Source organism: Sphaerodactylus townsendi, linkage group LG08 (genome assembly GCF_021028975.2).
Source record: "Sphaerodactylus townsendi isolate TG3544 linkage group LG08, MPM_Stown_v2.3, whole genome shotgun sequence".
NCBI lineage: Eukaryota > Metazoa > Chordata > Lepidosauria > Squamata > Sphaerodactylidae > Sphaerodactylus > Sphaerodactylus townsendi.
The window spans coordinates 5268092-5283667 of record NC_059432.1 but is presented as its reverse complement, the minus strand read 5'-3'; the positions used below and the strand labels follow the sequence as shown (position 1 = coordinate 5283667).

The window sequence follows — 15576 nt, the reverse complement described above, 5'->3', positions numbered from 1 at the left end:
CAGAGAAATCTACTTTCTTCCTGTCAGTCTTCTTCATTGTCCAACTTTCACACCTATACGTGATAATAAGGAGTACTGTGGCATTTGTTGCATGCCTCCACATGGGCAGAGAGAGTTTTGAGAGAACTGTGAGTGGCCTAAGGTCACCCAGCAGGTTTCATGTGGAGGAGTGGAAAATTGAACCAGGTTAGAGCCCGCCACTCTTAACCGCTACATCACATTGGCTCTCATTGTATCTTGCTGTGAAGTTTTATTCTGTTCCTTATTGTTTTCAAAATGGAGTTGCTTTGAGAGCTTTTGGACCAGTAATAGGACATAGTAGTCTTAATAAGAAATCAGAAAACCTCGGCTGGAAGGGCTGCGCTGTGCATTTCTTCCTTTCCTATTGCTCTAAGCCAGGGAGCCAACATGGTGCCCACCAACATGTTTCTTGGTGCCCATGAGGTGTTTTTACAAAGTAGGTAGGTTCAGGTGGTGCTCTTACCTGGCAGGGCTTCTGATTGGCCCCTGGAGATCCAGTTGGCTTGGCAGATTAAAATAATGTTTTGACAGCATTTGCCACCACACTATCAATGATTTTATTCTCATTGCTCTTTCCCAGTGTATTTGTAATTAGTCCTGTCAGCCCCTGTACTTTGGCTTCCTGTTTGTGTGTGGGGAGGGGAGGACTCTGCCCCACGTGGTGGCTGTTTTGTGGTTGTGCCCATTACCCTGCGTCTGAAACCTGAAGATGCTCACAGACTCAGAAAAGGTTGGGGGCCCTTGTTGTGAAAGGAAGCATCTGCTAAGGACACCCAGTCCAGCTTTTGGTAGGCAGCGGCCTGGCCGGTCTTTCTTCCATTGGGCAAGGGGAGGGGGGGTGGATGACCACTGCTTGGCCTTCCTCCTTGTTCGGAAGCTGCTTATGCTAATAAAACTCCCTGGGATAACAGAACGGGCCCCTAATCCCCTGTGATGTTTTAAAATTAGCAAGGGCTTGATTTGCATGTCTGATGAACTTCTTGAGCACGTGGTTGTGCCACAGTGGGCAGTACCAGTTCTAACTGGCTTCTGTTAGGTTTGCATTAATGGAGCTACTAGTGGCAAGATAAGGAGCTATTTTATTAATTTGACTTTTAATCCACTGCCCCTGCCACAGGATAGAGGGTGCTGTTTTGCGGCTTCACTTCAGTTTCTTCTGACCTGGCAAATAAAATGGCCAGGCCCATGGCTGAAGCAGCGTGGTCACAGCAACTACCTGGCCTCCCTTTCCCTTTCCCTACCTCCTTTCCCTTTTCGTTCTTTCACTTTCTCCTCTTTGTCCTTCCCACCTTCCTTTTCTTTCATTGAATGGGGTGGAATAAAGGGTAGATGAGCTACAGTGATGTAATTGGGTTTATTAAATGAGATCCCTGTTGGAAGTTAGATGAGAAATGATGGGGTGCCAATCGTGTGTATATCTTAAGCTAAAGGGCATACTGATTGAGATGTGCATTTTAACCATTTTACCATTATGTTAATTTATGTTGTGTATGCTGTACATTGTCAGGACCATGCCTGTCAGTATCTTGATGTCTTGCTGTGTGTGATTTGCAATTGTTTTCCTGTTTCCCTCTTCCCTTCCTAGCACTCTCCTGTTAGCAATCTCCTGGCGCCAGCCCATCTTCGAAGAGGTGTGAAAGGTTCCCAGGTTCTTTGTAGTAGAAACTGTAGTGGACATTTGGTGTGGGGTGAAACGGGGGGGATTAAAAGATATAAGTCCTGGATCTGAGCTCTCTAGCTCAGATCCTGCTATACATTGTTACTCTTCGCATCACCTGGAATAAACTGCTTTTGGACTTTCCTACGGTCTTCGTTATTTCCACGTTCGAGAGTCTGACATACGTTTGTTGTGAGCTGCCAGCTTTTGGCTGGGGTAGGGTGGGCTAAAAATAAAATGAAGCAAAGAAGTGCATAAATTGCAACTGCACCATTCTGATAATTTATTCATGATGATTTCTCAGAACTTACAGTCCCCACCCTGCTTTGACTCAGCTGAGTGTTGCAGGCCTGTTGTGAGTGCACGCTTTTGAGGTGCGGCATCGCTCTGTTTTTGCATTCTAGCTTCTGCGTTTTCTGCAAGAGTTCTCTCAGCAGACCATCTCCAGGACTCATGAAATCAAGAAGCAAATGGACGGGCTGGTCCAAGAGACCAAAAACACCGATTGCCGCCTGCACAATGTCTTCAATGGGTTCCTTATGCTGTCAAATACACAGTTTATTGAAAACGTGAGTGAACTGCACTGCGGATTGTTGCTGGATTCCTGCTTCTATATGCGGAGGGTGCTTGAAAGAAACAGTCCTTCACAGGCACCAGTGTTAACAGTGATCTGAATCAGGCTGCAAACTCCAAGCAGTTGTGTGGCCCGTCGTGGCGTCTGTCTGAGTGGACTCCTGCCTGTGATGACTGGTGTTTCCCCACGACTGTCTCCAGAGTGGGGGACCAGGAGGCCTCCTCTGGGCTAAGAGGTCACATTCCGGAGTAGGGGCACAGCAGAAGTTTCCTGGGAAGGTCGTGGGCATCTCAAAACACTGGGCTTTCCCGCATTTTCCTTTTTCTTCCTGTCCCCGTTTTGTGGGTGTTTTTAAAAACTTCCGCATGTGTTTTGGTTTTGCTCCCTCTAGTGGTCCACTAGATATGACACTCAATTTTATGACACTCAATTTTATCAGGAGTAAAAAGTTTCTTAAATCAGCAGGGTTTGGATAAACTAGATTTTGTCTTCTGCCATTTCAAAGTGACCACTAGAGGGAGGAAAAAATGTGCGGAACTTTTTTAAAAGTACCAAAGAAACAGGAATTTTGAGACAAGCAGAAAAAGGCTCTTCTTCTTCCACCATGGAAGTGGCATTCTTGCCTCCCCCCTCCCCCCCCCCGGCGCTGCTGGGAAACCCTTCATGAAACTAAACTATGAGGATTCTTATTTAGGTATTTGTAGGCCACTTTGCTTCCCAGTGGAGACCTAAAGTAGCTTACATGCTTCTCCCTAGTCTAGTCAATTGGCCATGCTGGCAGGGGCTGATGGGATTTGTAGTCCATGAACATCTGGAGAGCCGCAGGTTGCAGACCTCTGCTCTAGTTCATCCTCACAACATCCCTGTGGGGGAGGTTATACTGAGTGTTCAGTTGGCTCCGTGGTCACCCAGCGAACTTCCATATTGCCAGATGGGCCTGGCTGAGCAGAATATTGTCGTTTTTGTTCTGTTGTGAATCCACTGGATCAGGATCTTTAGACAGAATATGGCAAACTGCTAACAAGCCAGATATTGAAGTGATATTTATTTTCTGTTGAAGATTCATTTTCCCAGCCAACTTCTAAGTCTGGTCTTTTTATATGCAAGGAAAAGCACAATTAAGAGTTGAAGGTTTATCGTGGGTATTCTAGAAATACATTTGGAACTGTTTTTAATTGGACTGGTATTACTGTTTTGGAATGTCTCCTATGCAGGCATCCAAAATTAAAATTATTCTTTTTCACTTTAAAACCAGCATTAGGGTATTAATTGTAAAAGTAACGGAGAGATTCCCGTTTGGGTCCTCCAGGTCCCCGTCTGGCACTGGAACCATTTCTGTGCTGGTTCTGAAAAACACTAAGGCCCATTCTGCACACGCAAAATAATCTGTTTTCAAACCACTTTCACAACTGTTTGCAAGTGGATTTTGCTATTCCGCACAGAGCACTGAAAGCAGTTTGAAAGTGCATTATTCTGCATGTGCGGAATGAGCCTAAGATTAATAGGAAAGCAACTTCGTGTACTTCTCTTCTGAAAAAAACACCCTTGATAAATACAGTAGCACCAGATCCTTTACGTTTTTGGAGGGTGCAAGTAGATGGGGTAGGCAGATGGGGGAAAACGGCTCAGGCGTGATCTACCTGTATAGGTGAACAAGGTGGTAAAATGAACTGCAGACTGCAGGGGTATCAGCTGCATTAGAACCACCTCTGATTATTCCCTATTATTGTTAGGAGGAGTTTTGGGTCAGTCAGTCCCTTCCTTTACTTTTTCAACTTGCTGGAATATTTTTTACTCCAGGGGTACATTCACACATTTAAACCACACTTTAGGAGGAAGGAAGGTTGCGCGCCACTCACCGTTACGCCCTTTTCCTCCTTAAACAAGGCCCGCACACTTTACATGACTGTCGGGGATCTGGGTGTGCTGTTTTTGCATCCAGCTTGCAAACCGGAGGGGCTGGGGCTGAGTGGAAGAGAAATTCCCGAGCTCAATCCCAGGTGGTTTCTCCAGTTGAAAGGACCAGGCGGTAGAGGATGTGAAATACCCTCGAGAGCAGCTGCCAGTCTGAGTCGGCAATACTGACCTTGATGGACCAAAGAGGTCTGGTTCAGTCTGAGTCAGCTTCCTGCATGTGCAGCTGCTTCATTGAAAATGTTTTGAACACATGACGGTGATTTCCCTTTGCCATGTTTGCATCTTGTACAAACAGGATGTCCTCAATCTTTTCTAGAGAGTATATGATGAAGAAGTGGAAGAATCTCCACCCAGAGCTGATGTGGGAGACAAACCAGAGCAGGCAAGTCCATTGAAAGAGTTGTTTTGGGGGGAGGGAAGGGGGAGGGGGGAGGTTTCATCTGGATGCTTGAAGTTCATCTGCATGCTTGAAGTTCCAAAAGGGAGGGTTGGGCAGGGGAGGAGAGGAGAGGAGAGGATCTCTGTTGATAGTAGAAGCTCCTCACCCTTGCAGAAAATACCACGGGGGATCCAGTTGACCCTAAACTATCACAAGCTGAAATTCCACATTCACACTTCTTTTAAGTGGTTGAGGGAGCCTTGCCCACTCCAGGTAGTGGGAGCAGCAGTGGCGTAGGAGGTTAAGAGCTCGTGTATCTAATCTGGAGGAACCGGGTTTGATTCCCAGCTCTGCCGCCTGAGCTGTGGAGGCTTATCTGGGGAATTCAGATTAGCCTGTGCACTCCCACACACGCCAGCTGGGTGACCTTGGGCTAGTCACAGCTTCTTGGAGCTCTCTCAGCCCCACCCACCTCACAGGGTGTTTGTTGTGAGGGGGGGAGGGAAAGGAGATTGTCAGCCCCTTTGAGTCTCCTGCAGGAGAGAAAAGGGGGATATAAATCCAAACTCTTCTCTTCTTCTTCTTCATAGCTGAGACCTGACTCTATTACTTGCCCTGGACTTATAGTGGACTCTTGAGTCTGAACTACAATAAAACCGTGCTATGGCAGGCTTATCTTTCCTCCCCTCTCTTCCCCATCATAGTATTTGTAAACTTATGTAGTAGGGTTTTTTTTGCCAGCCTTTTTTGTGCATACTCTTCTGGGGTTGTGCAGATTTTGCAAAGCATTTCTGTTGAGTGGCATCAAGAATCTGACCAAAAGCCCATTTTGTTTGTTTTTATACTGAAGGCATCAGAGTAAATTTGAAAGTGAACTATAAAATGTGAGGTTTCTGGTTCCCCAGGAAAAGACGCGTGAACAGAAAGAAGCAGATTTGATCCCCAAAATCCAAGAAGCTGTGAATTATGGGATGCAGGTTCTAGACAGCGCCTTCGAACAATTGGACATCAAAGCCGGGAACTCAGATTCTGAAGAAGAAACAAACGAAAAGGTGGAATTAATATTGGAACCAAAGGTAATTTTATCTCTTTTTCTGTAGAGCAGTTCTATTCTAAAATGAATTATCATTGAATTAAACACATAGAATTCCTGACCTGAATGACTCAGATCTCAGAAGCTAAATAGGGTCAGCCCTAGTAAGTACTTGGATAGAAGTCCAGGGTTGTTATACAAAGGCAGGTGGTGGAAAACCATATCTGTTCTTCTCTTGCCATGAAAATCCCATAGGATGGACCTTTAGGAGCAGCAGTGGCGTAGGAGGTTAAGAGCTCATGTATCTAATCTGGAGGAACCGGGTTTGATTCCCCTCTCTGCCGCCTGAGCTGAGGAGGCTTATCTGGGGAATTCAGATTACCCTGTGCACTCCCACACACGCCAGCTGGGTGACCTTGGGCTTGTCACAGCTTCTCGGAGCTCTCTCAGCCCCACCAATCACACACCTTCACTGGACAGGTCTCCAAGGCCAACATCATCTTGTTCCATGAAGAGCTGGGAGCCAATCAAGGGTGGAATGTAGTCAAGGCCAGGCGGCTGACCCGCTCATCAACACCATTGAATCCTTTACAAGCAATAGTACTGAGGAGTGTAGCCCCCTTGGTAGACTGTGGTTCCAAACCTGGCTAACGCCAACCCTCATGGTCAATGGAAGTCAAGAAGTCACAATCTATGTTCCCCTTGTCCTGGACCGCTTCATTTGATATCTTCTAGTTGCTGCGATCTGGCAGTATTTATGAAATCAGAGAAAGTGAGTGCTTAAACATTAGTTAAAAACTATGCTTGGTAAATGACAACTTAGGTTACTGGAAATTCATTATAACTCTGGTTTTGTGAATGCTCACTGGCTTTAGATACAGACAGCTGATATTTTGGGAAACAAAATGTACGAAGATGCTTACTTGTTGCATTGTGTGCAGATGGGTAATCTGACAGTGGACTGGTTGCTGCTGTGATGGTGTCATGCTCTGCATTCCTTAACGATTGGAGTGGGCTCTTCAGGCAGGAAACAAGAGCAAGGAAGACTTATGTTAGACATCACTAAGGTTGTGTGCAATGCTAGAAGGCCTTCACAGCTGGAATCAACTGACTGCTGTGGGCTGTGGGCTTTCTGGACTTTGTGGCCGTGGTCTGGTGGTTTTTGCTTCTAACGTTTCACCATCATCTGTGGCTGGCATCTTCAGAGGCATGTCATGGGGAGCAACGGGTAAGCCTCAGCTACAGGGGAGGCCTCCATCTTGCAGTGTGTGTGTGTGTGTGTTGTGTGCCATCGAGCTGCTCCCAACCTGACTGCAGCCCTGTGAATTAGTGGCCTCCGAAATCTCCTATCCACTAACAGCCTTGCTCAGGTCTTGCACACTGAGAGCCTTGGTGGACCTGATTGAGTCCATCCACTTCCTGTCGCGTTTGCCTCTTTCCCTGCTGGCCTCAGCTTTTCTTAGCATGATTGTCTTTTCCACCAAGGTTGCCTGCAAGACAAAATACAGGACAGAAGGGGAGTGGTACATAAAGTGTCTGAAGCAAAAGAAACACAGTACTGCTATCTTATCAAAAGTGTATTGTTTGCAAAAGCTTTCTACAGATATAGTAACTCCATATGTTTAGTTTAGGTTTGTTAGATTTATATCCTGCTCTCCCCACAAGTGCGTTCGGAGCGGCTAATTAATATAAATTACAATAATATAAAAATACACAAATCCTAAAACATTTGAAACCAGTGAAAAGTATATTTCCACATTTCATTTATAAGATGGTGCCTTGGGTGGAATGAATGGCAGGTCTCCTCTTAGGTGGCAAAGGAGAGAAGACAAGAAGGGGAAAGGAGGGGGAGAGAGGAAAGGTGGGGGGGAGGGATAGGGAGGCCCAACAAGATGTGTAATGAATTTCCCGTAGCTGTACTGAGCTATAGGCCTGGTGGAATAGCTCTATCTTACAGTCCCTACAGAATTGTGACAGGTTCCTTAGGGCCCTGTCCCTGAGACCGAACCTTCCACCAAGCCTTTGAACATTATTCATTGTTCAAACTTCATTATTCACCAGGAACAAGATCTACCAGACCACGGCCACACAGCCTGGAAAACCCACCACAACCAGTTGAATCTGGCCGTGAAAGCCTTCGACAATACATTATTCGCTGTAATAATAAATATTACATATACAACTCAGTATATAAAGAGATAACTAAACCAGTCTTCAACACAAAATATGGCAGAACGTGAATTGTTAACCATTTCTGGAGCCTTGAATTTGTGTGTTTGAGATCTGAAAGGTGCTCTTTGGCCTCTTCCGCAGGATCTCTACGTCGATAGGCCTCTGCCGTACTTGATTGGCTCCCAGCTCTTCATGGAACAAGATGATGTTGGCCTTGGAGACCTGTCCAGTGAAGGTGTGTGATTGGAACTCATAACAAAGGCCTAGAGGCCCAGTGTTGCGCCTGGGGGCGTGCTGAGTGTCTCATTGCAACACATGGGAGGCAGAGTCTGGTTTTGATGACTTACAACATGTCACTTCTGACTAGCTTTGCATGCTTTCAAAAACGAACTGCTGTCTTCACCATGCAGTCCTAATGAGATTTACTCCGGTCTAAGCTCATTCATTTCAGTGAGCTTAGACTGCAGTGACTCTCCTTAAGGGTTGCTTTCTAAAGGTCATAGAAAAGCCATTTCTCCTTAGAGTTATGTTTCGAGCACTCCATTGTGTATGTCAGTTAGGTGGCTTGTGGTGTCACTGTTGAAGAGGTGGAACACCTAGAAGTATGAAGCTTTGAGAAGTTTTGAAGCCAAAGCGGGCGGGGGGGATCTATTTTGGGGGAAGGGGCTAAATAGATATTTTGGGAGAAATTGCAACATGGAAGAGGAGGAGTTTGGATTTATACCCCACTTTTCTCTTCTGTAAGGAGACGCAAGGTGGCCTACAAACTCCTTTCCCTTCCTCTCCACACAACAGACACCTTGTGAGGCAGGTGGGGCTGAGAGAGTTTTGAGAAAACTGACTGGCCCAAGGTCACCCTGCAGGCTTCATGTGGAGGAGTGGGGGAATAAAACCTGGTTCTCCAGATTAGGGTCCACCGCTCTTAACCACTACACCACGGAGTGCTTCTGTATGACACCTGAAATTATTTGAGTGTTTTAACACTGTAACAGGTCTTGTCTACAGTGGAACCTCGGTTCACGATTACTTCGGATTTTGTCAGTTTCGGTTATCGTCGATTGTCGCCAGCTGTTGTATTGCCTCGGTTGTTGTCGGTCACCTCGGACGAGGCAACTTTTGCGTAACTTTGCTGTGTTGTTTGCGCTGCACGTGCGCAAATGCTGTAACTTCACTGTGTCATTTGCGTTGCGCCTGCGCAAATGGCGTACCTCGGTTTTTGTCAGTTTCAGTTTTCGTTGGTATTTCTGAACGGATCTCTGACGAAAACTGAGGTTCCACTGTATAACTGTACAGTTTTTCTTAGTTAAGAAATTAAATATATAAACAAGGCCTTTTACATTGTTTGTTTGTTTGTGTGTGTGTGTGTGTGTTGTGTACTAACCAGCAGGTTTCTTAGCTTTGTCATTGATTGGGGGACAAGTTGAAAAAGAAAAAACACAAATTTTGTTGTAAAGGAAAGACTGTTATCTGGATAAACAGCTTTGTGCAGTCCTAAGAGGGCTAGCAGCATCTTTGATGTGGAGTTAAACTTTAAAGCACCTATTGGAATAGTGGATAGAGTTCACCACATCGAAGCCATAGGTGCATGTCTGCGATATGCTCAGGAATTTCTAATTGTTTTCTAATGGTTTTGTTTGGAACACAGTGTAGTAGTTGGCTGGGAGACCCAGGTGGGCATGGAATTCCTAGCAGCAAACATTTGCTATGCCCGTGTGCAACTGTTCTTGGGAGAAAGGGAAGACTGCAAGTGGAGGCCGGTAGAGTTTGCATTTGGAATCTGCACAAGTCTCATCTGAATCGGTCTCCCCGTCTCTCTTTTCCTTCTTGAAATGAAAGGTTCAGTAGACAGTGATCGTGGGAGCATGGTGGACAGCGAGGGAAAGGACGAGGAGGTAAGGGCCTTTCTTTTCTCGTGTGCTTTGTTTGAGCCCCCTGTAGAGTCCCTGGGGAAAGTGGAGATTCGGAGGCTGTGGACTCCATCCAGGTGTATGTGCTTAACTGTGGTAGCTCAGATAACAGGTAGCTTTACACCAGTCCTCCGAGTGCAGATTCTTTCTTAAAGCTGCTTTCCGTCTTTCAGGAACTGGAGGAAGAATTTGGGGATGCAAGCGAGGATGAGCAGAAACCGGTAAGGATGATCATCTGTCCTTTTGTCCAGAGCTTCACCGTGGCTGACTCTCTGCACAGGCTTAGCCTGGATTAACTTTGCATAGGTTTGGCCTGCAATTCTCCTTTGCTTCGGCTGTCTACAGGGGGTTTAACACAGCTCGTCTGGTCATCTCCAGCTGCCTAACACTGAATCATACCCGGGGTCCATCAGGGTCAGTTTTGCCCACTCAGACTGGCAGCTGCTCTCCAGGGGCTCAGGAAGAGGTTTTTCACACCACCCACTAAGTGATCCTTTTTACTGGAGGAGCCTGGGATTGAACTTCCGGCATGCCGAGTGGGAGCTCTTCTGCTGAGCCACAGCCCTTCTCCAGAGGGACTAATGATCAGTTTTCTTTAAAACCTGCCTCCTTTTCCTGTTGAACTTCAAGGAAAATCTGTTCAAAACTGGTAGAGACCCTAAATCAGTGATGGCGAACCTATGGCACGGGTGCCAGAGGTGGCACTCAGAGCCCATTCTGTGGGCACACATGCACAGAGTTCATTATGTGGGGGGGGGGGGGGGGCAGAAAATCACCCCCCCACACACACACATCTAGGCTAGCCTGGGCATGATCCTTTGCCTGGGAGTACCTTGGTTGCTGGTAATGGGGCTTGCTTCTGAGTAAACCCTCCTAGGGTTGTGATTCACCTGTTGGAAGAGTTGCACGGGGGCTTCAAAGCCACCAACTACCACCAAGTTTACTCCCGAGTAACGCATGCCTTGGAGCCAACCGTTTTTTCTAAACTAAAACCTCAATATTCAGGTTAAATTGCCGTGTTGGCACTTTGCGATAAATAAGTGGGATTTGGGTTGCAATTTGGGCACTCGGTCTTGAAAAGGTTCGCCATCACTGCCCTAAATAAAACTTGGCATTGTAGGTGAAAAGGTAAACCCCATGGAAGCACTGGGTCATTGCTGGCCCATGGGGTGATGTCACATCGTGACGTTGGCTAGGCAGACTGCCTTTCAGGGTGGTTTGCCGTGGCCTTCCCCAGTCACCTGCCCTTTACCCCCAGCAAGCTGGTTACTCTTTTTACCAACCTCAGCAGGATGGAAGGCTGAGTCACCCTTGAGCCGGCTACCTGAAACCGACCTCTTTTGGGATTGAATTCAGGTTGGCATTGTACCTATACTTAATTTTAAAAGTCCTGATTTTCTTTAATCAGACGTTTGCCCTTGTATTTGACCACTGTCGTCTTCTCCCAGACCCTCTTTGAGCATTCTTCTGTAGGCAGTCCTCTACTTAGATGTATATTTCAGATTCCATACACACTCATTTTTCAGAACTAATTGTTCTAAGATAAACACTTACCAAGATGTTTAGAAGCAGCTTCTACATATAATCCAAAATTCAAGATAAAGCAAATAGTCATATGCTTTCTAATGAAATTAGGTCATGTATAACATTTTTCCAAGTTCACTGAATAAACATTTCATTTTTAAATGAGGAATTTATGAAGTCCCCTTAATTCAAGTTCTGGAGGAGCCTTTAAGAATTGAATGTCAGGTTGGCGAGAAGTAATGTGGATATTTCAGAGGTGAGGTTGCCAGGGGCTGCGAGGGAATGCCCCTCCCCATTTATATTGTGTATAATTCACATATGTGGGGTTAGATGGGGTAGATGGACAATCATTTCCTTTCTACCCACCACCTGCCTGACCTTATTTCCAAACCTTCCAAGTCTTTTTGAAGGCTTTCATGGCCAGAATCAATCATTGTTGTAGGTTTTACAGGTTGTTAGGTCGTGGTCTGGTAGTTTTTTGCCTCCTAACTTTTGCCCAAGATTTGTATTGGCATCTTCAGAGGTATGTCATGGCAAGATGATATACTTCTGAAGATGCCAGCTGTAGATGTGGGTGGAACGCTAGGAGCAAAAACTACCAGACCACGGCCACACAGCCTGGAAAATCCACAAGAGCCATTGGCATGTCTTATCCAAGGACAGAAACTGGTGTTGGGTGTGGATGCGTCAGACTGGGCAGGAGGTTGAACACCACCAGTCCTTTCTTGTGCTCTTCACCTGAGCACACCCGACCTTGCTCCCTGCAGTGGGCTTCTGAGCAGAGGACGGTTGACCATGCTTAATTGTTCCGTTGTTGTGGGATATCTGCCTCACCTGGCTCCTGCCAAGAGATGGACACCCCCTGCAGTGCTTCCATGGACTGCAGTAAGTGCGAGAGAGAGGGGATAACAAAATGCAGCTGTTCACTGACCTTGCCTCCCACCCCAACTAAAGCCATGGAATTAACCACAAGTTTTGTTCTGTTTTTGAATCATCACAGGAGGGGAGGAGCATCTCTTTTCTCCCGTTGTCTATCCCATGTTGCCTGTGATTGGGATGATGTCTCTGTGTTTTGGATTTAAACACCAAAGAAGGAAAAGAAAAAAAATATTCTGGGGAGTTGTAACCGACTCCCAGTGACCCTGCCAACAGGGCGTCCCGAGCAAGAGAGGAGCAGAGAATAATGCATTCTCAATCCATGTCCAGTGCACTTTGCAGCTGTGTGGAATAGCAAAATCCACTTTCAAACAATTGTGAAAGTGGATTGAAAATGCATTATTCTGCATGTGCGGAAGGGGCCTCCGTCCTGATAGCAGCTTTGACGAAGTTTGGTGAAGTTTGGGCTTGTGCACAGTGGAAGGCAACGGCAAGCCACCTCCGTTCCTTCCTTTTCTGGAACGCCCCATAGATAGGGGTCACTACAAGTTGGTGGCATCTTGACAGCACAGGGTTCAACGAGAGCCATGAAAAACAGAAAGGGGAGCACACTCTGCCTTTTGTGACTTTGCAGCCAAGTCGAATGCCCTGGGCGTAAGGCAAGGACGATGCACTTTGGTAGAGAGCAGGTGGTAAAAGATGATGTGTCGCAGCCTTCGGTACAAACCACGGGGCCTCCCTTTTTTCAGGGAACGGCATTGGTGAGCGACGAAGAGGACGACGACCTCTTTGGTGGTGACTCTGAAAAGGGGGAAGATGACGAAGATGACGTGGAGGAAAATTCAAGGCTGGTAAGGAATTGCAACCTGGCACCACGGCCAGCCTCGTGCAAGGGGACCAAAGTGACGATCTGCTGCCCGTTTCACTTCTTGCCATCCGAGAGGGGTGGGGTGGCACTCTGCATGTTTGTTGGAACCTGTTGAAAGGCCCCAAACAGCCATACTTTTAGCTTGCTAAAGTGAATTGTTCCCGTATCTGCAAGTGCCACAAGCGAGATTTGCTGGTTCACACTTTGCGGTTCAAACCCATGGGATTTTTTTAAAAATTCAAAATTTGCAAAATTACATTCACTGTTTCCAGTAATGTGTCAACTGTCCACTGTCCCTGTTTCCAAATTAACATCCAAACAGCACACCAGGAAGTATCCTATGGAATCTGCAGAACTGCAAGTATTGCAGACTCCGTGTGGTCCTTTTTATGTCCGGAATAATTTTCTTTTTCTATTGGTCATCACTAAATAACATTTCTGTGCACCTTTCCTACCGATACCTTTCTTTAATATTTCCGTTTTATCCATAACCATTGGAAACGATGCTTTTTGCAACCATATCTCTAGATTCAGCTGCATAAGACGGTTTTCATCTTCTAGCTATTTACATTCCAACCACTGCCAATTGATGTGAGACTAGATACCATGCATTTTTCGGCAGCTGTTCAGCATTATGCCCTAAGAGTCATCAGGGTTTCCCCCCAGCCGACTGCTTTCTCGCCCCTCTTGGGTCCTTTTCTCATCTGCTCTTCCAGAACCTATCTCATCAGATCTCGGAAGCTGAGGCCCTGGTGAGTGCTTGGATGGGAGACCACCAAGGAAGTCCAGAGTCCCTGTTCAGAAGCAGGCAGTGGCGCGCCACCTCTGGATGTCTCTTTATCTTGAAAAGCCTGCTGGGTTGTCATAAGGCGGCTGTGCCTTGACAGGAAAAAGAGAGAGAGCATGCGTGTTATGCAGCAGCAGTGCTTATTTTGAAACTTTAAAATCTTGCCTTTGCAAAATACAGGGGTTTGCAGATCTTTATCAGGTATTTTATTGTGTGGTTTTTTTAAAAAAAATCTTCCTTTAGATAAATGTAGTTTTGAATGAATCAATAAACACCTAGTTGCCCTGGAGTTCAGATTTTAACCTGCGAAGTAAATGGCGGCGTTCCCACCCTGTGGATTTCCCAAAACTTTTTTTAAAATAATTTTTATTGTATCATTTGAATATTACATTTTATATTAATTCTTTTCTTCATTCGTTTTCAAACAATACATTTTCCCCCTTTTTCCCCTCCCCCCTATATTTTTTCATAGTTTTATCAAACAAACAGCAGTAAGTTCATTCTTTGTAATCTCTTCTCCTAATTTTTCCCAAAACTTATGTGGCTCCAAGTAAATACTACTAGACAGTTTTCCATTCCAAAGAGCAAGCACCGAACAGTCTGCCTTCCTTTTGTACTTTTGGGGGGCAGGCAGCCTCACCCCCTACTTGCTTGCTGATTATCTATGGATATGCTTGGAACGGGGGCGGGGGGGGCATGGTGAGGACACATCCCCTTTTTGGTAATGTGGGTGGGATCAAAATGTAACAGATGACATCTTTGTAACTTGACTTGTTAGTGTTGGCTGAAGAGGGTATGGAAAAGCAGGAGACCGAAATGCAGATCATCTGTTTGTACCTTTGTGCCCCCCCCCCCCCCGCTTTTATGACAGCTTCAGAAAAAGAAACGGCCCACATCTTTCACTGATCAACTGGCAGCTCGTATCAAAGGGGACCAGCCACAGAAGAGAAATAAGGAGCAATTGGGTAAGTTACTTTTTGGGTGATTTTACTGGTGTGTGACATGTTACCTTTTAGCATGCATTGAAATCTTTTAAGCATCTTTATAATAGGATAGTTTAAAGTGGCCTTTTTCCCTTCTGCTTTTTACTGATTTTGAGAAGCATGGCTCACTACTGTCTGCGGAGGAATGATGACCTCTGTTTGTCCCAGACTTGAAATCTCAGAGCGGGAGGGGAAGAAATACTCAGTTATAGAAATGATTTTTCCCCCCAGATTAATCTGAGTGAGCGTGAAGAATGTGATTTTCTACTGAGAAATCGAAAATCACATTTTTTCCCATTCTTTCATAAATTATGTTTTGTGGAAGTGGACAGTAACTGTCTTAAACACAAGACCTTAAAGTAAATAGCCTTCACCCGGAGTGTGTGTGTGTGTGCGCGCGCGCGCGTGCGTGGTGCACGCGTGTGTGGTGCGTGGTGCGTGTGTGTGTGTGTGTGTGTTATCCCTTATCTTTCAAAAAGCCCTGCATGGTCTGCTGCATGTGAAATGCTTGTACAAGTATTAGATTTGCCAAGAGGCGAGGCTGAACAGATATCAAACTTTCCGTTTGCAGCATCTGCAGATATAAAAAATCAGAATGCAGAGAAAGAGAAGGAAGTCGTTGGCGTTCCGTCGGACGGTCAGTCTTTTGTAGATATGTTTTCCTGGGTGGACGGAGTCTTCTGAACGGTTCTTGTTTCTCATTTCATCATTATGGAACGATCCAGCAGTTCTGTGCCTGCAACTGCCGTGTAACATGTGCAGGCTTCCCAGTGGACCAAATTTTGTGGCCAGACTTGGGCCAGATTTTGAAAAGACAGATAGTCCCCAGTGCCCCCCTTCCCTTGATACGCCCCCCCCAGGCCCTCTGCTCACCCCCC

General features: G+C 46.0%; 1 protein-coding gene across 4 annotated transcripts in view; it reads left to right on the top strand.

The window, feature by feature from the left end:
- The window catches only part of LOC125437917 (WASH complex subunit 2-like), a 56670-nt gene that overhangs the window by 3149 nt on the left and 37945 nt on the right, over positions 1 to 15576 (top strand). For all 4 annotated transcript variants that reach the window (XM_048505989.1, XM_048505988.1, XM_048505991.1 and 1 more), the window contains exons 2-10: positions 2083 to 2247; positions 4486 to 4551; positions 5454 to 5624; positions 7895 to 7988; positions 9590 to 9645; positions 9834 to 9881; positions 12810 to 12911; positions 14587 to 14680; positions 15270 to 15335. In XM_048505989.1, coding sequence (XP_048361946.1) covers positions 2083 to 2247; positions 4486 to 4551; positions 5454 to 5624; positions 7895 to 7988; positions 9590 to 9645; positions 9834 to 9881; positions 12810 to 12911; positions 14587 to 14680; positions 15270 to 15335 — 862 coding nt within the window. The remainder of the gene's footprint in view (positions 1 to 2082; positions 2248 to 4485; positions 4552 to 5453; positions 5625 to 7894; positions 7989 to 9589; positions 9646 to 9833; positions 9882 to 12809; positions 12912 to 14586; positions 14681 to 15269; positions 15336 to 15576) is intronic.